Source organism: Delphinus delphis, chromosome 5 (genome assembly GCF_949987515.2).
Source record: "Delphinus delphis chromosome 5, mDelDel1.2, whole genome shotgun sequence".
Lineage (NCBI taxonomy): Eukaryota > Metazoa > Chordata > Mammalia > Artiodactyla > Delphinidae > Delphinus > Delphinus delphis.
Window position 1 is genome coordinate 111,397,005 of NC_082687.1, and position 23,328 is coordinate 111,420,332.

Sequence of the window (23,328 nt, forward strand, 5' to 3'; positions counted from 1 at the left end):
GAAAGTTTAAAAATTAACTCACCTTCTACTAAGAAAGGAAAGTATTTTTCTGGTTATAATTTAGACATCTCTTTTTGCTATAATAAATTCTCTGCTGCTTACCTTTTAAAGACTAAAATGATTCCATATGCAAAATCTGAGTTCCTGAGTTTTTTCTTCCTTGAATAAATATTGATATGGGAACACATAGCAGTCTGTACACATATGCTGACACAAAGATACACAGATACATGCAAATTCATTTGATTTTAACAGTAGCCCTATGAATTTGCTAGGACAGTATTATAGCCATCTGTAATTTACAGATGAAGAAACAGAAAATAAAGGACATGCCAGGGACATACAGTAATAACTGTCAGAGCCATAACTCTGACAGGTTTTCTAAATCCTCTGTTTTTATTATTTCTGAGTCAAGCCAGCCAGGTCTTTTAGATTTTTTAATTGCTACTTATTTCACCCAGAATAGAACTTCATATACTGTTTTAACTATTACTTTCCAGTTATTAGAAGTTCTTAGGTGTAATAAGGAAGTCAGATATACCAATATATATTTTTTAAGTTATTTTTTAATAACAGTATGAATAGTCTGACCACTTAAGGATTATACACTGAAAAATTGAGAGAAATTCTACCCCTGAATAAGAGGATATAGAAGTGAACAGTGATTAATTTAAGGAAAGAAAAACTTCAATGGAATAACTTTTAAAGTTTTTTTTTTCCCCGAAACTAGAAAATAACACTTTCTGGCATTGCATGAATAGTGTTAAAAAACATAATTTTACAACAGAGTGATTTTGTGTTGCATTATGTTTCCAAAGCAAGAAAGACAGAGAGTTTTGCAGCAATACCATCCTTCAAACAATGGAGAATATCAAAGGTAAATAGTGAAATATACTTCTTCCCTTTGTGGTAGAAAATATTATTTCCAAAGAGAACACAGTACACCTCTGGATGCTTATATACATATTCATGTGTATATGTTGCATAAAAAGTGATTGCTTCTTGAAGACACTTGTAAGAATACTGAGAACATTTGCTTTCTTTATGTTGGAAAATGATCATCATTTATTTTAAATTGACTTTATTGCATTCTTAAGAGTGGTCACATCTTTCATACAGAATATGATGCAATAGCACACTGAATGCCTTTGGATAAATTGTTTATGCCTTGGTTGTTTGTGTTTTCCTTAGCTCCTCTCTTTTCTTATAATAAAGTTTATGTGTGATCTTTTTTTTTTTTTTGGCTGTGCCATGGGGCATGTGGGACCTTAGTTCCCCGATCAGGGATCAAACCTGTGCCCCCTGCATTGGGAGCAAGGAGTCTTAATCACTGAACAGCCAGGGAAGTCCCTATGTGATCATTTTTTAGAAGATGCATTTCAATGTCACATTTCCAGGAGTATTTCCTACTCACTCAAAGAAAATTGTTCATGCTTCATTATTGTAAATTACAAGTTAGACTTATGGCTAAGCTTTGGATTTTGACTTCAAGACTAACCAAAATCTTATTATTTTTCAGTTTATTGCTAGCATTAGGAAAAGTAAGACCTGTTTTGACTAGGTTATTCTAATTGTACAGCAATTATGAATTTGTATGGAATAGACCTTTTCAAACCAAAATGCCATCATTTAACTTAAGCATGAATTATGTTGTATCTACTATGAATATATAAAAAAAATTATTTCACTTTTATTACAGTTCAGAACCAGAAGATGACTTTGAATCTTGTTTGAGAAATATAAAGTCACAGTATGAAGTATTTCGAAGTAGTAGTAAGTCTTTTACAATATCTGCGTTCATTTTAAGGTTACTTTATGCCACGTTAAACAGATAATTGAAGATCCTGGCTCTGTTTTTCTAGAAGAACTTTCTGCCCTTCAATGTGTGTTGCCCAAATAAGTCAATTAACTAGTCCTTAATTATACAATTTTATCTTTCCTTTTTAAAAAGGAGTTGGAGAAACAGGAACAGACTCACAGATACAGAGAACAGACTTATGGTTGCCGGTGGAGGGGGGAAGGGGAAGGGATTGATTGGGAATTGGGGGTTAGCAGATGCAAACTATTATATACAGAATGGATAAACAACAAGGGCCTACTGTATAGCACAGGGAACTATATTCGATGTCTCATAATAAACCATAATGGAAAAGAATATGAAAAAGAATATATATGTATTAACTAAATCACTTTGCTGTACAGCAGAAATTAACACAACATTGTAAATCAACTATACTTCAATAATATAAATTTTAAAAATAAATAAAAGGAGTTGGAGCAAAGAAAAACCTCAGGCTATTTCTGTAGATATGTATAGGGAATCAGGAATTCCTTTTTCCATTTCCACTCTGTTCTCACCTCTCCTCCTCCCAGAAAAGGGAAGCAGGTACACAAAAGTGTATTTATTTTACTTACTACAAATTATAAGATTAAACTTTTCTCCAAGTTTCAAAAGTCAAAACTCCTGTGCTCCCCAGATAGGGAAGAATAGTAGTGGTTCCTTTTGAAAATATAGGTGCTTTTCATTTATCATTTTTAGTTTTTCATTTTTTTGCCCCCTTTTGTAATTGACTATTAAAAATACTGCCTAGAGTTCATCATATTTTAAAAATTTATAATTCATTTAAATTTGTATGTGTACTGTGCTATATGGCAAAAAAAAGTAAAAAGAAAGCAGGAAAAGCCCTTTATACTATTTCTAACAGAAACTTACCAGTGTAATGATTTCAATAATTGTTTTTTATGATGTTATGATTTGAAGAGAGGTGATTATTGCAGAATAAATGGTTGTAGTAAAAGAGTATAGCTCACCACATCTAATTGTATTTGGTGTATATTCTAGGACTCTCATCAGATGCCACGGTTTTGACACCAAATACAGAAAGCAGTTGTGATTTAATGACCAAAACTAAATCAACTAGTGGAAATGATGACAGCACATCTTTAGATCTAGAATGGGAAGATGAAGAAGGTATTTTATATTTACAATTTTCCTGAATATTTTTTTAAAGGAATTTTGCCTTTTTTTTTTTAATTTTATATATTTATTTATGGCTGTGTTGGCTCTTCGTTTCTGTGCAAGGGCTTTCTCTAGTTGCGGCAAGCGGGGGCCACTCTTCATCGCGGTGCGCCGACCTCTCACTATCGCGGCCTCTCTTGTTGCAGAGCACAGGCTCCAGATGCGCAGGCTCAGTAATTGTGGCTCACGGGGCTAGTTGCTCCGCGGCATGTGGGATCATCCCAGACCAGGGCTCGAACCCGTGTCCCCTGCATTAGCAGGCAGATTCTCAACCACTGGACCACCAGGGAAGCCCTACCTGAATATTTTTATTTAATATGTGTTAATTTATAGAAATCTACTTTGTGTTTTACTTTATTTAAACTGAAATGAATGCAAGGCCTTGAAAAATCAGTGTAAAAATTTCTTAGACTCTTATATTTTATCATTTGTTGTAAATTGTTTAGAAAGTTTCTGAATTCTTTTTTTTTAATTGTTTTTATTTTTGGCTGCATTGGTCTTTGTTGCTGCGCATGGGTTTTTCTCTAGTTGCGGCGAGTGGGGGCTACTCTTCGTTGCGGTGCATGGGCTTCTTATTGCAATGGCTTCTCTTGTTGCGGAGCGCGGGCTCTAGGTGCGCGGGCTTCAGTAGCTGTGGCACACGGGCTCTAGAGTGCAGGCTCAGTAGTTGTGGTTCACCGGCTTAGTTGCTCGGCAGCATGTGGGATCTTCCCGGACCAGGGATCAAACCCGTGTCCCCTGTATTGACAGGCAGATTCTCAACCACTGTGCCACCAGGGACGTCTGAAAGTTGCTTAGTTCTTAGTGTTTCTTGAGATTTAGAAAATAAATGTTGTTTCTCATTTTAAGGTTTTTGTAATCCAGCCCATTTTACTCTGTAGGAATTACTGCCCGCTTGTGAGCAACCTAAAGCCAAAATTTAATTAACTTTTGGTTCATAATAAATAAGCAATTTGTTAGTTCTGTTGGTAGTACAAAAGCCATAACACAGACATGAGGTTGAATTTTACCTGGTATATCTTCCCAGCTATAGTACTTTAGATAGGTTTCTTAATCTCTCTAAACTGCAGTTAGTTCATCATAAAAAGGGAATTATAAACCTACTTTGAAGAATGATAATTCACTGTTATATACTGATGGTCTAAAAAAGCTTGGCACATAATAGACACTCAATAAATATTTGAACAAATTAAATCATGAATGTTAGGAGGAGTAAATAAAATTTATATAAAACACCCAGTACATAGTGTGGCACATAGCAGGTACTCAAAATTATAGCTAAATGTGGACTTTTTTTTTTTTTAAATATTCAGCTATTTCACTGAATAAGGCCCAAGGCTTTATTTTCATTTTAAGAAATAGGTAATCCCAAAAGGAAGAATCAGTTACAGAATATGGAACTTTAACTTTAATTTTTTTTAATATTCAGTATCAAATATTTCATAGAATTTTGAGATGGAATAGACCTTAGATATACTCTAGTTGAGCCATTTGTTTTATCAATAAAGAAACTGAATAACTTTAGCAAAGATTGCGTTAATTTACTTAAGTCTTCTCAGCTAAACACTGTTTCCCCAACCCTATACTTTTGTTATTGTGTATTTATATCCCAATCTAGATTTTAAATTTATTTTTATTTTAGCATCTTGTTCAATTTGATCTAAAGCCTTTCAGGTGTTTTAATTCCTGATTTGTCATCCTTGCTGTATGCTAATCAAATTTTTAGATAACATGACTTTCAAGTTTGTTATTCAAATTATTATAACAGAATTATTAAACTAGACTAGGTAGAGGACAGAACCCTCTAGAAACCTGATGATGTCTAATCCAGCTTCCTTTAGACATATTATTCAATTAAATACAAATCCACAAACTTATATTAGTCTCCAGCTCATATTTTTATTGTGTCTATAAGGATGATTTAGTTTGCTAGGTTGAGTGTGCAGTTTTGGGGGAGTGACAGACAATAGTGATAGATTTATTTATTTTTTTTAAATGTATTTATTTGGCTGCACCAGGTCTTAGTTGTGGTATGCGGGATCTTTAGTTGCAACATGTGAGATCTAGTTCCCTGACCAGGGATCGAACCCCAGCCCCCTGCATTGAGAGCGTGGAGTCTTAACCACTGGACCACCAGGGAAGTCCCTAGATTTAAATGTTCTTTTATTATTGTAGGATCTGATTCTTTAAGCTCAGAAAACAAAATTATTGGGTGTGTCTAGAGATATTCTCTTATAATCTCTTTTCTTAGATTTTAATTCTATTAGCAGTGTTGATTCTGCACTTGCAAATTCAGATTTCTTTTCTGTCCTCCCTCTCTTCCTTCTGCCAAAATCATGTTTTTTTCTTCAAAGATTTTTGATGCTCACTTTACTGATCAGTTTCTTTCTGTTCAGAATTAGATCTAGAACAGTTTACTCTAGAAATGTCTCTACTTTGTTATACTAGAGTCAGACTAGCAAAAGAGCACAGACTTTGAAGCCAAACTGCATGGAATCTGTTTCTTGCCCCACTACTTCTATTGCTATGTGACCTTGGGCAAATCACTTTCCTCTTTCTGCCCTAGTTTCCTCAACTGCAGAATGGGGGATAATGATAGTACTGTAGGTAACTTCATAGAGTTGTTGAGGATCAAATCAGTTAACATATGTCAAGTGCAAACAACATTAACTGGAACCTAGTAAGTGCTGGAAATGTGTATATTGTTATCATTATCATTAGAGTTACTATTATCTCTGAGAAATGAAATTGTCATCTAGGTAGGAAAGAAGTTTTGCAGACACACTAATTTGGCCGTATAAGACTAATAGCAATTGAAATCCTCCATGCATTCTGCTTTACTTATGGCTCTTCAGAAATTTCATCTTACTAGATTACCAGTGTTGCATAAAACTGTCCTTTGTTGAGTATTAATGTTCACTGTAGGATTATACCCTAACATTTCCCTTAAGAAAGGCTTCCGTATGACTGGCTTTTTAAGTTAATTCACAAATCAAGTCTGATAGTTTGTCTTTTAATATAGCTCTTTAAATCTTTACTGAGATTTTTAATAACCCTGCCCATATAATAGGAATGAATCGAATGCTTCCAATGAGAGAACGTTCCAAAACAGAGGAAGACATTCTCCAGGCAGCACTTAAGTATAGCAGCAGGAAGACTGGAAGTAATCCTACATCTGCCTCGGATGATTCCAACGGGCTGGAGTGGGAGAATGATTTTGTTAGTGCCGAAATGGATGATAATGGCAATTCTGAGTATTCTGGATTTGTAAATCCTGTATTAGAACTGTCTGATTCTGGCCTAAAGCAATATGATGTGGATCAACAAAAACGGTAGGGAAAAATTGTGTGATCTTGTTTATCAGTTATGACCAAATGTTTAAAACCAACTAGAATGTATAAATGGTTGTGCTGAGCCTTTTTGTATGAGGGGAAGTAAGAAACATGTTATAAATGCTTATTAGAAAGGAATAGGAATGATAGGTTATATCTGAATTGCTTCAGATTTAAGTGCAATTTCATCATCTGCCTTCTGCTTTTCAAAAACAATTTAATGGTTCTGTCATGTTATTAATTAAATTTCTTTAACTCTTTTCTTCATAGCAATCCTGTTTACTGTTTGTAGATTTTCAGCTTTTAAAATAGTTTTATTAATTTCACCTTGAATGCTTTCTTAACTCTGTTTCAGTAGCTAACTGCGAAAGTATTAAGGCATTTTGTGTTAATTCTCAGCAGATGTGAAGGGAGCATGAGGAGGGACTGCCAGATTCAGATTCAGAATAGTGTTCCCTTTTCCAGCATTATTCATTCCTATGACTTACTTAAATTTTATTATGTGATAGTAAGCACAATTAATTTGAGTAGATGACCCGAAAGAAAAGCCGAAGTATCAGTTTCTTTCTACACTTGTTGCATATCCTACTATAATAATGTTGACTCAATCTGAACAAGGTATGTGATATGTTAAGATAATCTTTCAGAGTTTGGACACTTGAAGTGAGTAATCAAAAGATATTTAAGAAAATATATATACTTAGGTGGGTTTTTTTGTGTTTTGTTTTTTTGTTTTTGTTTTTTTTTGCGGTACATGGGCCTCTCACTGTTGTGGCCTCTCGCGTTGTGGAGCACAGGCTCCAGTCACGCAGGCTCAGCGGCCATGGCTCACGGGCCCAGCCGCTCCGCGGCATGTGGGATCTTCCCGGACCGGGGCACGAACCCGCGTCCCCTGCATCGGCAGGCGGACTCTCAACCACTGCGCCACCAAGGAAGTCCTATACTTAGGTTTTTCACTTCCTTTTCTGTGCCACTATAAATGAATGTTGACTTTAATTGATATAGTAAATTTCTATCTGTCATTTTTTAAAATTCTGTATTTCCAATGAATGGTCTTGAAAGATTTTACACAGAACATATTCTCTGTGCATGATTTATTAAGAAGGGAAAACCTGAAAAAGGTAATACGGGTATTTCAAAGTAAATAAAATCCTTTCTGGCATGAAAGAATCCATTGATTTTATTAAGCTTTCCTTTGCCTTGTAATACAACATGCTTTAATGGGATGGAACTAAGTAAATCAATATATATAACTGAATTTTACGATATACAGTTAACTCTTCTTTTCTCTAAAGTTTACGTATCAATTTAAAAGGCCAAGGATATAAGACACTCCCTGATTGCTTGTCTTGATTTTGCTGAGGATTGAATATGACTTTAGTAAGCAAACTGTTTTTCAATTTTTCCTTAGTGTTTTTTTTTTATTTTTCTTGCAACAATGACAGTGCATGTTCTCGAAAATATAGGAAGGTCCAGATATAAATAGTAATTTAAAGTTCTTGCTATACTTTAAAAATATCATGTGGCCCTTTCAATATTTGAACTGCTGGGCAATGACATATATAGTTTTGTCACCTTTTTTTATCTCATAGAAATAAATATGACACTTTAAATATGTAAATATATTAGGTAATGCTGTTATTTATGTCTCAACATAATTTAAGTTGTAGCTATGTCATTGGAAATATTTTAAAGATAATCTATATTCACGTTGCCTGTGTTATGCTTTTTAAAGTTTGTATACATCAGATGTATATTTTTGGTTTGGCATAAGCTACTATTGTAATTTTTCTTGGCATTTTGTTCATAAAGAATTTTTTGAAGGAATGGTAACTTCTCAAAGATTGTGAATAAACACATTTTTACATTTAAATAATTTGATTATTATAAAAATTATTTGATTATTACTAGTTTTACTCCATAAACATGCAACAGTTTTGACTCCTGGCTTGTAATTATTTTATTAAATCTGCTATGAAGACAAAAAAGAATGAATTGGTAAAGCAGGATGGAACTAAACTTGAAAATGTGTTTGAACTGCTAAGAAAAGGATATCAATTTTCTTGCTTTGTATGTTTATAAAAAACATTAGAAATAACATTTATTCAGCAAATATTGGAGAATCTACTGTATCTGGTAGGGTGTTAGGGAGAGTGAATTTTATTTGATGTAGAATAGGAAGCCACTGACTTTTTGTAAGCCAGAGTGTACAGTGATCAGATTTGCATTTTCGAAAAATTCCTGTAGCTGCTATGTAGAGAATATGCTGCAGGAGGGCACAAGTGGATATATGTATAGTACTCCCAGTGGGACATGGTGTGGCTTGGATTGATAATTGCTATAGGAGTGCAGAACAGATTACCTTTAGAGGTAGACCAACAAGATTTTTTTTCAGTTTTATTGAGATATAATTGACACAGAGCACTGTATAAATTTAAGGTATACAGCATAATGATTTGACTTACATACATTGTGAAATGATTATCACAATAAATTTAATAAACATCTATCATCTCATAGATACAAAATTAAAGAAACAGGAAAAAATTTGTTTTTCTTGTGATGAGAACTCTTGGGATTTACTCTCTTAACTTTCATATATAACATACAGCAGTATTAATTATATTTATCATGTTGTACATTACATCCCTAGTACTTATTTATCTTATAACTGAAAGTTTGTACCTTTTGACCACCTTCCTCCAAATTCCCTCTCCCCCTACCCTCCACCTCTGGTAACTACACATCTGATCTCTTTTTCTATTTGTTTGTTTGTTTGTCTGTTTTTGAAGTACAATTGACGTACAACACTATGTTAGTTCATGTTACACAACATAGTGATTTGGTATTTCTATACATTTCAAAATGATCACCACGATAAATTTAATTACCATCTGTCACCATACAAAGATATTATTACATAGTTATTGACTATATTCCCCGCACTGTACATTTCATACCCATTACTCATTTATTTTGCAACTGGAAGTTTTTACCACTTAATCTCTCTCACCTATTTCTTTCCTCCCCTTACCCGCCTCCCCTTTGGGAACCACTTGTTCTCTGTCTTTAACTTTCTTTTTTGTTATGTTTGATCATTTGTTTTTTAGATTCCACATATAAGTGAAGTCATACAGTATTTGTCTTTCTCTAACTTACTTCATTTAGCATTATACCCTGTAGGTCCACCCGTGTTGTCGCAAACGGCAAGGTTTCATTTTTTTTTATGGCTGAGTAATAGTCACACACACACACCATGTCTTCTTTATCCACTTATCTATTGATGGGCACTTTGGGTGCTTTCATTATCTCTGCTATTGTAAGTAATGCTGCAATGAGCGTTGGGGTGTATATATCTTTTCTAATTAGTGTTTTTGTTTTCTTCAGATAAATATCCAGGAGTGGAACTGCTGAATCATATGGTAGTTCTATTTCTAATTTTTTTTTTTTTTTTTTTTTTTTTTTTGCGGTACGCGGGGCTCTCACTGTTGTGGCCTCTCCCATTGCAGAGCACAGGCTCCGGACGCGCAGGCTCAGCAGCCATGGCTCACGGGCCCAGCCGCTCCACGGCATGTGGGATCTTCCCGGACTGGGGCATGAACCCGTGTCCCCTGCATCGGCAGGTGGACTCTCAACCACTGCGCCACCAGGGAAGCCCTATTTCTAATTTTTTTGAGGAATCTCCATACTGTTTTCCATAGTGGCTGCACCAATTTACATTTCTACCAACAGTGCACAAGGGTTCCGTTTTCTATACATCTTTGCCAACACTTGTTATTTGCTGTCTTTTCGACAATAGCCATCCTGACAGATGTGAGGTGATACCTCATTGTGGTTTTGACTTGCATTTCCCTAATGATTAATGTTGAGCATCCTTTTATGGCCTGTTAGCCATCTGTATGTCTTCTTTGGAAAAAACGTCTTCAGGTCCTCTGCCCATTAACTGTAGGGTAATGCATTCAGCATGGTGCCCTGGCGACCTTGCTCACTTTGCATATCTGCATAGCCAACACTCAACCATAGCCTGACCCAGGTCTTGACAGGAACCCCTACGATCCTTCCTGGAACATGGCAAGACAGGCTGTCTTAGAGGAGCCACCACAAGGCCATTTATCATCTGCCTCCCTGGCTTGCAGAAGACTGCCATGAGGCAGTTTCTCATCCCACTCCCTGGTTCCAGCAAGGCAAGGGATGTTCGCCTCACCCGCATTCAGGTACAGATGTAGGCTAACAAGACTGCTTGGTTGGAGTTTAGAGTTAGCTCCTCAGTAACAGAGCTACCCTCCACTGAAGGCATTTGTCATCTGGCCCCCTCGGTTCAGTGTTAGCTCCGGACATCCCTAGCGACCAGGGATGTGGGACACTGACTCCTCACTGGTCCTGCTTTTTCTGTTTGTGTAATAAACTGTCTAAGTCTGTTTGAGTTCATTGCCTTTCTGTTGGCCAAATCTATGGAAGTATGACAGCCAAACTAGCAGCTACAGCTACTCTTGATGATAACTTATTGGTTTCTGACTTAATAAATGTAGTAGGAGGAACAGGTTTGGGAAATTGGAGGAAATTAAGAGCTCTGTTTTGTAAAGTTAAATTTGAGGTATTTATTTTTTAAAAAACCTGAATGAAGATGTCTGCCAAGTAGGTGATGGGATATATGTCTACAGCTCAGAGAAGAATAGGTACAAGTTTAGGAGTCAGTAGTAGGTAAATAGTAATTTAAGTAATTATTCCAGCTGAGATCCCCCTGAGGAAGCAGACAGGCAGAGAAGCCCAATTAAGTGTTGCCCTTCAGAAGTCGGGGGTAGAGAACAGGCCAAAAGAAGCAGATAGGGGAGGAATTTGAGGAACCAAAGAATGTGGTGTCACCATAGCCAGAAAGAGAGGAGTCAATGATATCAAATGCTGCTTGGGCACTGAGAGAAAGGGCAGGTGCATCAGCTGGGCTTGGGAACATGAATATTGCATGTTCCATTTTTTCAAATGAAGGGATGGAAACTGAGAAGTATCTTGTAAGGGGTGAAGAATAAAGAATGGCCAGTGTAGACAATTATTTGAAAAGTTGCGGTCAGAGCAGAGAAATGGGGTAACTGGAGGGTATATGGAGTTGTGTGAGGGTTTTAAGATGCTAGAACTTTTAAAATGGTATAACCAGGAATTATGCCTGCTTTTATTTTTCTTTCCAGTAATTGGAGCGTTGTGCGACTTGTGGGGATCTTAGTTCCCAGACCAGGGATTGAACCTGCGCCGAAGCGCGGAGTCCTAACCATGGGACCGCCAGGGAATTCCCATGTCACACCTTATTTTGACTGTCTAACCCCAGAAGTTTCCTGTTTTAAAATATTACTACCTTGATTTGGGTTTTTGAGAAATGATTCCACGAACAGTATTAAGAAAGCCGTTGTGTTCCCCTGCATCTCACGATGATCTCTTCTATGAAGGTGCTAGTAAGCAATGCCACACTGGCTCATCTCTAGTCCCTCAGTGGCCTTCCACCAGCAACAAACTGTTGAAACCAGCATCAGTCTAAAACCACTGCTTTCCTATTTTTTTCACCAGTGTCCCTGCCCTAAATGCATCGCTTGGAGAGATACCTGGCCAAATAAATATTTTCATGTAGGTTGTTTAGTAGAATGATGAGTGATTGGACTTGGGTACAACTCATACCAACTAGAAGCCCAGTAAATTCCAATCACAATTTTCCAAGTGCTCATCCTCCGTCATCACCTGAAATGGAAGATCTAATTGTTTCAATCAGGCTCCAGAAAGTAAAATGGTAACCTTACCTGTTATTTTAACAGATGATAACAATTACTGTAAGGAATTAAACAAGTGTTAGAGAACTGGAAATGTTAAAAGGGCCATGAGATAACATGGAATCAGCTACTAAATATATACACACAAAATGTGAACAACAGTTATCTCCTAGTAGTAAAGATTATAGCTAATTTTTCCACAAGGCATATTAAAATTAATACTACACTCATGTTAGAGCCTAAAAGTAATGCTTCTTCAAGTCAGTCAATGCAGTAGATAGTAGAGACAGAATCTTCTAGAATATGGTTATATAATCACATAGCATATGAGACTCCACCATTGGAAAGCACCCCCTTGTCATAAAGTTGCAGGTTCAAGAAGAGACTGCCTATGACTGTAACACTGGCACCAATTAATACACCCCTTTACTTAAAGAGCGCAAGAAAAATCAGTTTCCTGGGACAAGTGAGTCCTTAAGAGGTGAACAGCGAGTCTCACAACTTAGCTGCAGTACCTAGTATCAAACACCAATATTTTTGTTTGCCCTCACCCACACCCCACTGTGGCCATTTTTTGAGAAAACTCTTTTCTTATCCACGTGGTCACTGACTGGAGCAGCCATTATTTAACGTGACCTGTGGCAAGTTGGTTGGTAGATGGGTGGGCACCTGACACAAGCTGACCCTTCTCTTGGACTGGAATTGGGAGATAAGGTTCTCTTTGGGTGGGTGATCGGTAACATATAGAACTTGGGAGCTACTGGTGGCCATGTGCCTCCATGCGGGGTGAGGAACAAATAATGGAGCCAATATGCATTGAGGGGCACAGCTGGATGTGTCTGAATCCCCAGCCACAGCCTCTGCCTGCGGCCTACTGCAGTCCTCCCTTAAGAGCAGTCTAAAAACAGTTCCTCCCTTTCTTCAGAGTTTCAAAGAAAATGGTTAGAGAATTAAACTTTGACTTTATTATGTATATGGATGCTGCTAAAATTTTGAATTCATGGAATTTAAAACTCTGTAGTACATAAAAAACTATTTAAAATTTGGTAATAAAAATGAAAAATTGGGAATCCCTGGCAGTCCAGTGGTTAGGAGTCGGCACTTCCACTGCCAGAGGCCGGGGTTCAATCCCTGGTCAGGAACTAAGATCCCACAAGCCATGTGGTGCAGCCAAAAAAAAGGAAAAAGAAAAAGAATTCTAAGCTTAACACAGTGGTTTGTTAAAATGTTTAAAATATTGGTTTTAGATACTGAATACAGATAAGGAAAGCGGTATTCTTGGGAATAAACAGTATAAGTCTATAGAGGAAAAAAACAGAAAATCAAGGTATTATTGCTCAAATAAGTCTTCCCATATTAAAACCACAATGACACACTAAAAAACATGATGCTCTGTTCCAATGCTCTGGTACAAGTACCAACAGGCTACAACACCCATAATAACTTGTTTGCAGCCCTGACATTGAAAACAAATGACTACTGTGAAATAATATGACCAAACCAAAACTTACAAACCAAAATGAAACAATATAAAACATAGGACCAAAATCAGGCATAAGAAGAAAGTAACATAACCATATTTTGAGAATACTATTCCTTCATCACAAAGGATACTATTTGTACATTAATGCTCACAGATGTACACGTACAGTAATTCTTCACATATCCAGCAATGCAACAGGTGACTAAATCAATGACTAACACAAGTTACAGACTTCAAATGATAACACCAGATCTCAAATTTGACAAAGTAATAGATGACAGTAATATACTACACTAAGAAACTCTTAATAAGTGGAATGTCTGTAAAGTGTCTACAGAGTTCTTCATCCTTCATGATTCCCTTAGCCCTGTGCGTTTACCATTCATTTTCACCCATTTCTATAGGAGAATTGTTTTGGGTGGAACAGGATGAATAACTGCCACACTCAGGTATGTGCTTCTGTGGCAGCCAGTTGTTTTCTTGCAAGAGTGGTCTTGTCGACAAAGAAAATTCAATCTCAAAAAATTGTAATGACTCTCCATCTTCCTTCTCCATCAGGAACTGATAGTCCCCAAACCTAACGAGGCATTTGTGTGGCAGGTCCATTTTATTTAGGTAGCCCAGCTCCTTGTTGTCCACGATCAGTTTGGTCTTCTTACTCATATTTTTAATTTCAAAAGAGAGAACTGAGCTATCAAACTTTTTAAATAGCTGCAAAGAAAACTGAACTCGGGAAACCTGTTTGTCCTTAAAGGTATAATGACAGGTGTTGGAATTTCGGCCAAATTTCACCACTTCATTGGAGGGGAGTTTTTCTCGGTTAAAAAACCTTATTGATTGGAATATTCCATTTTGCTGGTGGCCAGGATGGTAAACAGTCATCTGGAGACAAGTTACTGTCTCTTCTGTGTCGGCATCTTCGAAATTGGACATGACGTACACCAGAATCTGACCCGCCTGCAACAATCAAGTCAGCACATTAGTTCACTCCCATACATCAGGCATTGAGATCTTTGATTCTAATATTTTGATGAAAATCTTCTGATTTATTTAGACTTTAAGAAAACAATACATAGGCAGGATACTTTCAGTTAATGAGTAGATATGTGAAATCTTATACCAAACCCCATACGAACTGGTGCATTACTTTTTCCTCTCTATTTTTCATTTCTAGTTTGACAGTAAGACCATACATATAATCTGGACGATAACAAGGAATGACTATTGATAAAGTAATTTGGGGGGAGCATAAAGAAACTTCCGTTCCTTTTTCATTTAAATAGAGTGACTTGGTCCCAGACCAAACATGACAGCTGTACTTTAAACAGAAAATCAGGAATAAAGAAATGAAGATATACACATGAAGAAAACCTACAGTTTATTAACTGAATTAAAACTTAATGTATTATGAATTTTCTATTGTTTTGGGTGGAACAAGATGAATAACTACCACACTCAGGTATGGGCTTCTGTGACTTTTGAGGTATTATGTATTATCCTGATTAAAGACATGTAAAAGTTATATACAAATAACTGCAACATTTGTCCTTTATATCCTGACTTAGATTTCTAGGAGGTAAAGCATTAAAAATAGTAAATGCTTTAAAAGTTTACTTTATCCTATAATTTTTTAATTTAGACATTACACACTTTTTATTTAAAAAAAAATATCTCCATGAGGTAGTTCTAAATATCATAGTCTGTACTTGTACTGGAATTATTCATTTTTGTCAGTGGTTCCTAATGACTGGACAAACTGTCATTAGCCACAAGCAGCTCAATCTAACTGCTGTTAACCCATCCCTCTAGAGTGCATGGCCCCGTGGTGCCCTCCACCTCCAACTCACTATATGTACCTTTAATAATCAGTGGAGTAGTTTAAGCAGTAAAACAGACAGAATTAATTATTAAAATCTATGAGAGGTTATTTTGACCCAAAGCTGCCATTTTAAAACCAATTTATTTTAAAAGAATTACACGCACATGATTTAAAAATTCAAACACTTAAAAAGGATTTTTTTAAGTATCTTCCCTCCACCCTAATCTGTTTTTTATTCTTCTAGAGTCAACCACTATGTTGCTTTTATCCTTACAGAAGTCTTCTTTACACCTCAAGCAAAACTGTGTGCACTCAAAGACACATAACACATTTCTACACAGAGAGAAAAAAATTTCTTACACAAATAGGAACATACTGTATTTAGTTCTAGACCTTGTATTTTTCAATTAGTAACACAAATGGGTGATTTTTTCCATATCTATACATATAAATATACCTCAATCTTAAACAGCTGCATAGAATTCCTTTAATCTAGTGTGGTAGTAAATTATACCAGTTGGTAGAGTGATGCTGAGTGCTCCCTGCATTCCTTAAATACTATACAGTATTTACAGTGGGGTTTGGGGAGCAATAGCCTTAAGCGAAGTTGATTTGTAGTTTTATTGGTTTTTGTTTGCCATCTATATTAGATACTGGTATCAAAATTTTGCTGGTTAAAAAGAAAAAAACAATGTTTTCCTTTTCTTTCCATGCTTGCTACTGTTTACTTTTAAAATACAATCTTCTGTTTTTCAAAGTTGTGTTGCAAAAAATCAAACTCAGTTTATTCAATTACTTAACAAATAACTAAGCAAAATTTCTTTTTTATTGATTTAGAAACGTATTTTTAGTTTTAAATTTACTTTCATAATAGGTTCTTTTTGGACATTATTTTACCATATTGCCTTACCCAAGCAACAAATGTCCAGCTATAAGCAGAAAAAGAGAAAGGAATGCTCAGAATCTTGGAGCAAGGGTGATAAAAATTACTATGAAACCAAAGGCAGCAAGAATTAACACACAGTGGGTAGAACTGGTTAATCACCATGATTTGAAAATATTTTAATTACAATAATAAAGTCGTTATTCAAGAAACAGCTTAGAATAAATATAATAAATCATGAGATGATGCAATTAATGGTTGACAGGAAAACAATTAGCTGATAACACGTAAAGAGCCTAAAAAGAAAGAGCAAGGGCTTCCCTGGTGGCGCAGTGGTTGAGAGTCCACATGCCGATGCAGGGGACACGGGTTCATGCCCCGGTCCGGGAGGATCCCACATGCCGCGGAGCAGCTGGTCCCGTGAGCCACGGCCGCTGAGCCTCCGCGTCCGGAGCCTGTGCTCCGCAACGGGAGAGGCCACAGCAGTGAGAGGCCCGCGTACAGCAAAAAAAAAAAAAAGAAAGAGCAAGAATCTGTCATGATTTCCACCTTGTCTAGGATACACTGCCATCACTCTAATTCATTCTTGGACTTTGGACAATAACAGTTCCAAAAGGAGACCTGGATTTTAAAACATGGTATATTCTGGATACAGTCTTTTGGTAACACCCAAATTTGTGTTTTTGTGTTTTTTATGTAACCTAGTAGCTTAGAATTAATTCAGTCTTTTGAGAAAATCCACCATCAAGAAAATTTTGCCCTGTACAGGCTCTTATGCCTAGTACCCAGGGGAGATATATTAAAGGAAAATTTGGCATTCTGGCTTATAAATCAGTGGCTATAAGTGTCTCAGGGTAACTCAATTCTAAGCTTTTGATGAACTTCTGGGTTCACAATTGTAACCTGTGTTACTATCAAGTATTTGCTGCCCCTCACTACCAGGCCTATCTCTACTGGTTCTGCCCCTTTAGAAAGATGATACTTCCCACTCCAGTGACAACCATATCAACGAAATGTGAATGGAAGTAACATGAAGCTTATTTCCGAGCGCAGGTTTTAAAAACCACTGTGTAGATAGACCTGCCTCTTCTCTTTCCGTGTGCCACCTCGGTGCTCCACAAAAGTAGCAGCTCAGCGTGGGCTCCCAGAGGGAAGGGCCAAAGACAGAGCCATAGAGACTCATAATATAAGCAAAAATTAACCCTTCTTGTAAGGTGTTACTGAGCCATAAGGTACCCTGACACATGTACTCACCTATCTTATGAATGTATGAAATGATAACAAAGCCTGACAGTAACAAAGGCTGCTACTTACTGTATGCCTTTCATGTGCCAGGTACAGGGCTAGCCCTTTATACGTACTGTCTTACTTAATTTTCAAAATAACGCTGTGAATCACCGCTTCACAGATGAGGGAGCTAAGTCTCAGAGGGTTTATCTAAGTAACCCAGGTCACAAAGACAGTGTCAAAGGCAGGATTCACACAACAGAAATGCACCCTCTCTCTTGCCCACTACAAACATTACTCCCAAATACCAGTTACTTCACAAACTATAGCAGCTAACCAGTAGAGAAGAGGGCCACGGAGGTGTCTGTCAGAACTAGCAGGACACCAACCTAGAATCTAGCGTTGGGGAGGCAAACACACTGTTACTGGCTCCTCATAAGAGGAAGAGGCTGTGAAGCACCAGGTTACTTCGATTATCAGTTAACCTTAAGCCTTCGTGTATGGATGTTGGCAGGTCACTAATAATTATAGCGGGTTGTTAGGGAGCTCCAAAATTTAGGAAACCATGGTATCTGACCTCAAGGAACTCAGAAACTAACATTCATTAGTTTGCAGAGCTGCAAGTTCCCTCTACAAAGTGACCTGAATCTCTGACATTTCAGAGTGGTCAGAAAAACAGAAAAGACAGAAACTAACAAAAAAAACCTAAAATAATAAAATTGTTGGATTTTTTATTTAAAAAGTCACTAGCGTGCAGGTGCTCAAAAGCAGCTTTTTCAAATCTGTTTGGCCTAAGTTATCAAAGAAACAGTAACAATGAGCTTATATAGTGGTATCAGTGGTTACCTCTGGAGAGGGAAACTGGGATTGACGGTGGAAAGGAGACTTGTCACTGCACGCTCTGTACTTTCGGAATTTTATACCATGTGCATCTAATATCTATTCAAACATATAACAAATATTTTCTTTACAAAGTCACAAACCATCTGATTTTTATGGAACTAAATGGAGTTGGAGATTATCATCAAAGTGGGTTTAAACCATGATCTCTGACATCAAAAAGCTGTAAAACACTGTAATGATGTCTGACATACAGTAATATTTGTGTTAACAAATGAACTAAAATAACTTTGCTGGCACTGAGCTAATAGGAAGGGAAGAGAAACTTGGAAGCACAGCAAAAGACAACTATCCTGACCCCCCTCACCAGGTCATCGCCCTGTAGTGTGGCTTTGAAGACATCCGTGAACGCTATTGTTCAGCAGAATCAATACTTACTTAAGTAACAGGTCTTGCTAAAGGAGTCGTGAAAACCAAAATCAACAGGACAAAAACCTTAGTAAAGCTCTGTTTTTTCCAGAGACGATGTCTTCTTTCTCCCACTGTGCCTTGTAGCCAGCCAACATTGCAGAGTCCGGTTCTCCGTGGCTGCGGACTTCCGCTGCGAGGCTCAGGGTGTATTCTCGCTCTAGAAAATTTGGGAAATTCCTCCTTTCAATCTGAAAGCTGGAGAAAGTCCCGGGAAACAACGGATTACGTTATTTTCCTAACCAAATAGGCTGAAGCAAGGCAGGTCTACATGCAACCGCTCGGTGAGCTACACTTCATAAATGGAATTCCTTTTTGTTTACTGACTAGAGGGGGGGAAAAAACTTTGCAAAGCACAGGAAAGTACAAGGAAAACCCATCTCCAATATTTCCTTTCAGTGCTCCCTCGCTCCATTTATAAATATTCCTATAGTTTGGGATCACGCCGTAAATAATCGCTCAAGCGTCTGCCCGCAGCCGAGTCCGCGGGAGGGGCAGATGACTCTACGCAACGCCCCGGAAGACCCCTCGACAAAGCTTCCCTCTCCGGGCGATAAACAGAAAAGACGCAGTCCCCACTTTACACCCCAGACCTCCCCTAGACAGGTACCTTGGGGTCCCAGAGTCCGTGAACTTCCCTTTGCTTTCCGGGCTAGGCACGAGGTCAAAGGACGCGACCTGGAGGAGGCCCTGGATCGAGGGGTGGTCTCTGCCCGCCGGCCGCGCCGCCGCCACTGCGGTCTGCGGTGCGAGGAGGGGGAGCAGATGTGAGCCGAAGCGGAGGGACAGGGCCGAGCGGGGAGAGAGGGACGCAGACGCAACCCAGCCGGGGCCGCGGGGGGCTGCGGCTTTCAGACGCGGCGGCACGCACGGCGACTCCTTCCGTCGGCCGGCCGAGTGCGCCCTTCCGCTGAGCCCTTAATTCCGAAAGCGCGGAGATTCCCAGACTCCACCCCGGCCTTGCCAGCCTCCCTCCGCCCCCGCCTTCTCCGTGTCCGACGCTGCCCTGTCAGACCAGAAAGCCCAGCCTCCAGGCCGGGTGGGATGCGAGGTAAGCCGGCGAGGACCCCACCTCCCAAACGAGGGCCCTTCCGAAGAGGGCGTGGCTTTCGAGCGGGATTTTGAAAAGGGGACTGAATCACTTCAACATTAAGGGCGACTTCCCCCCACACACTGGGAGTGTTGGCCTGGGACCAGCGTGGGGAGAGGCGAGGTGTTGAATTAACCATCAAGCAAGACAGGTGCGGGGCGCACGTTATTCTTATGCAATCCTCACAGTCGGGAGAGTAGGTCCACTTTACAGGTGAGTCAACTGAGGCCCAGAGAGTGATTAAGTTTCTGAGCGAGGAAGAGGCAGAACTTGCTCCAGAGCTCCTGATCAGCCTCCTGGTACCCATGGTGCCCTCACCTTACACCCGAGCATCCAGGCGCTCCCTGTCTCCCCATCTACCTGAAGGCAGTCCTCACTCAACACCCAGGGTCTCGGGTTCCAAAAGTAAGGGCTAGTACCTGATGCAACAGGAAACAACCTCCCAGGAGTCCTTTATAGCTTAGAGTAAATAAGATGATACTATTTTCCTGCCTCAGGGAGAAGATCTGGGATGAACTAAAGGTGGAGAGAGCATAAAGACAATAGGTGTCTAGAGGGAGACAGGAGACTGTATGAAGAGAAAAAGGGCTGAGAACAGCAGTGGGGGGACAAAGCTTCTGGTGATCGAGGTCATACTGGCTTACTTACTTCAAGGCTTGGGAAACCGCCCACCAACTCTGGTAAATGTCTGATGGAAGCCGCTCATTTGTCTGGGTTCCATCCTTGACTTCAGGAGAGGGCTTGTTTATGGGTCTGTTTCACTGGTAATAAAATAACAGTGATGCTTGCTGCGTCACCACTTGATAAAGAGGTTCTGAGGAGGGGTTAAGTATTGAACTCTCAAAGTTACATGTAATCAAGAACCATAAGCATGAGGAAGGACCGGTGCATCTATAAGTGAGGCAGATTCCTGTAAGGCTGCAATTTTGTTCGTTAATCATCAACACTATTTCTCCCCTGAAAGACAGTGACAGTATCTTCTTTCAGTCAAAGAACATTAGAGCAGGTGGAAGATAAGACATGCAATTTGACTACACCAATAAGCTCACACAATGAAATAGTATTACCGGAATTGGAGTTTCTGATCTCTAACCTTTAAAATTAAATGAGATGTGAAAATGCTTTATAAACTGCAAAGGACTATTTAAGTAGGTGTTATCGATAACACTAATCGAGAAGATGCAACAACTGTTAAAATTCATGATGCTGAACATTATTCCATTTTTCTCTTTCCTTTAAGATGACTTATTTGATTTACTAAATGACCCAAAATAAAATTTGAATAAGCCTTCAATTCCAGATCAGTATCTAATCTCAGTAATGGTTTTCACCCTCTGACAACTGGTTAAAAACAATGGGCCTTGAACTGAAAATGGCTTGTGCAAGTTGAGAAACAGCCAAGAGTGCACATATGAAAAGTTTCTGTTCCTTAAAGGTTTGAAGGGACAGTTGGTGGCGGCTACCTGCTCCTGGTTTCAAACTATGCTACAAAGCTTTATAATCAAAACAGTATAGCACTGGCACAAAAACAGACACAGATCAATGGAACAGAATAGAGTCCAGAAATAAACCCATGCACCTACGGTCAATTAATCTAGACAAAGGAGGCAAGAATATGCAATGGGGGAAAGACAGTTTCTTCAATAAATTGTGTTGGGAAAACTGGATAGCTACATGCAAAAGAATAGAACTAGACCACTTTCTTACACCATAGACAAAAATAAACTCAGGATGGATTAAAGACTTAAATGTAAGACCTGAAACCTAAAAGAAAACATAGGCAGTGTACTCTTTGACATTGGTCTTAGCAATATTTTGGGGGTGTCTGTCTCCTCAGGCAAGGGCAACAATAGCAAAAATAAACAAATGAAGGTACATCAAGCTAAAAAGCTTTCACTCAGTGAAGGAAACCGTCACAAAACAAAAAGGCAACATACTCAATGGGAGAAAATATTTGCAAATGATATATCTGATAAGGAGTTTGTATTCAAAATATACAAAGAACTCATACAACTAACATCAAAAAAACTAACATTAAAGAAAGGGTAGAAGACCTGAGTAGACATTCTTCCAAAGAAGACAATACAGATGGCCAACAGGCACATGGAAAGATGCTCAGCATCACTAATCATCAGGGAAATGCAAATCAAAACTACAATGAGATATCACCTCACATCTGTCAGGATGGCTATTATCAAAAAGACAAATAAATATTGGCAAGAATTTGGAGAAAAGGAAACCCTCCTGCACTGTTGATAGGAATGTAAATTGGTGCAGCCACTATGGAAAACAGTATGGAGAGTCCACAAACAATTAAAAATAATACTACCATATGATTCAACAATTCCATTCTTCTGGGGTATTGATCCAAAGGAAGCAAAAACACGAATTTGAAATTGTATATGCACCCCAATGTTCACTGCAGCATTATTACAATAACCAAGATATAGAAACAACCTAAGTGTCCACCGATAGATGAATGGATAAAGAAGATATGGTAAATATATACAATGTTATATTATCCATAAAAAGAATGAAATCTTGCCGTTTATGACAACATGAATAGACTTAGAGGGCATTATGCTACGTGGAATAAGTCAGACAGAGAAAGATCGATACTGTATGATTTCATTTATATGTGGAATCTAAAAAAAAAGTGAACAAAGAAAACAAAACAGAAACAGATTCATAGATACAGAAACCATACAGGTAGTTGTCAGGGGAGAGGGGTATGGGAAGCTGGACAAAATAGGGAAAGGGGATAAAGAGGTACAAACCTGCAGTTATAAAATAAAGAAGTCACAGAGATGTAACATACAAGATAGGGAATACCGTCAACAATATTGTAATAACTTTGGTGAGAAATGGTAACTGGACTTATCATGGTGATCATTTCATAAAATATAACAATATCGAATCACTATGTTGTACACCTGAAACTCATATACTAAGTCAACTGTACTTCAATTTTAAAAGATTTTAAATCACTAATATGTAAATTAGGCAAAGTACTCTGTAATAATTGCTTCATTTTGTTACTGTTTCTGTTTGTGTAAAACCACTAGAAACATTTTTAATAGAAGAGATTATTTTACAATTCTACTACAGATTTTACTTTTTTTACTGTTATTCAAGATCAAAGTTTAGATACAGTAACAGTAGCATTTACAGAGAAACATGAACATCGTTCTTTGATAATGAAAATGTCTTTGCTGTTAAAGGAACACAATAGGACTTTATGTGATGAAAGTTTACCAGATATTACAGGAAGAGGTTTATAAAATATCCTCATCTCAGCCTGTGATTTCTCTGAAAGCAAGAGAATTACTAAAAGCCCGTGTGAAAATACTTCAGCCAAAGTAACATCAGTCTGAAGAAATGTAAGGATTCCAGCATGTGCTACCATCACGCATGTGC

At 38.0% G+C, this 23,328-nt stretch overlaps 3 protein-coding genes across 5 annotated transcripts in view; 2 read left to right on the forward strand and 1 right to left on the reverse strand.

Moving 5' to 3' along the window:
• The window catches only part of AP1AR (adaptor related protein complex 1 associated regulatory protein), a 27,655-nt gene extending 18,579 nt beyond the window's left edge, over positions 1 to 9,076 (forward strand). For both annotated transcript variants that reach the window (XM_060012902.1, XM_060012901.1), the window contains 4 exons: positions 819 to 877; positions 1,700 to 1,773; positions 2,843 to 2,971; positions 6,090 to 9,076. In XM_060012902.1, coding sequence (XP_059868885.1) covers positions 819 to 877; positions 1,700 to 1,773; positions 2,843 to 2,971; positions 6,090 to 6,355 — 528 coding nt within the window. In that variant the 3' untranslated portion in view covers positions 6,356 to 9,076. The remainder of the gene's footprint in view (positions 1 to 818; positions 878 to 1,699; positions 1,774 to 2,842; positions 2,972 to 6,089) is intronic.
• Positions 9,077 to 11,809: 2,733 nt separating this feature from the next.
• On the reverse strand, positions 11,810 to 19,569 carry TIFA (TRAF interacting protein with forkhead associated domain). Of its 2 annotated transcripts, none has more exons than XM_060012904.1 (3): positions 19,432 to 19,569; positions 18,792 to 18,981; positions 11,810 to 14,541 (listed from the first exon to the last, which is right to left on the reverse strand). In XM_060012904.1, the coding sequence occupies exon 3, from the start codon at positions 14,515 to 14,517 to the stop codon at positions 13,960 to 13,962; it is 558 nt and encodes a 185-aa protein (XP_059868887.1). In that variant the 5' UTR covers positions 14,518 to 14,541; positions 18,792 to 18,981; positions 19,432 to 19,569; the 3' UTR covers positions 11,810 to 13,959. The 2 variants fall into 2 exon arrangements, with proteins under 2 accessions (XP_059868887.1, XP_059868886.1); XM_060012903.1 differs by having other exon boundaries at positions 18,792 to 19,019; positions 19,432 to 19,561.
• Positions 19,570 to 19,763: 194 nt separating this feature from the next.
• Positions 19,764 to 23,328, forward strand: part of ALPK1 (alpha kinase 1) — a 151,851-nt gene continuing 148,286 nt past the window's right edge. Inside the window, exon 1 of the mRNA XM_060012894.1 lies at positions 19,764 to 19,872. The gene's annotated coding sequence lies outside the window, so the exon portion shown is untranslated. The remainder of the gene's footprint in view (positions 19,873 to 23,328) is intronic.

Excerpts from the sequence above, each read along its gene's own strand:
- TIFA (XM_060012904.1), bottom strand. The coding sequence starts at position 14,517 with ATGTCCAATTTCGAAGATGCCGACACAGAAGAGACAGTAACTTGTCTC.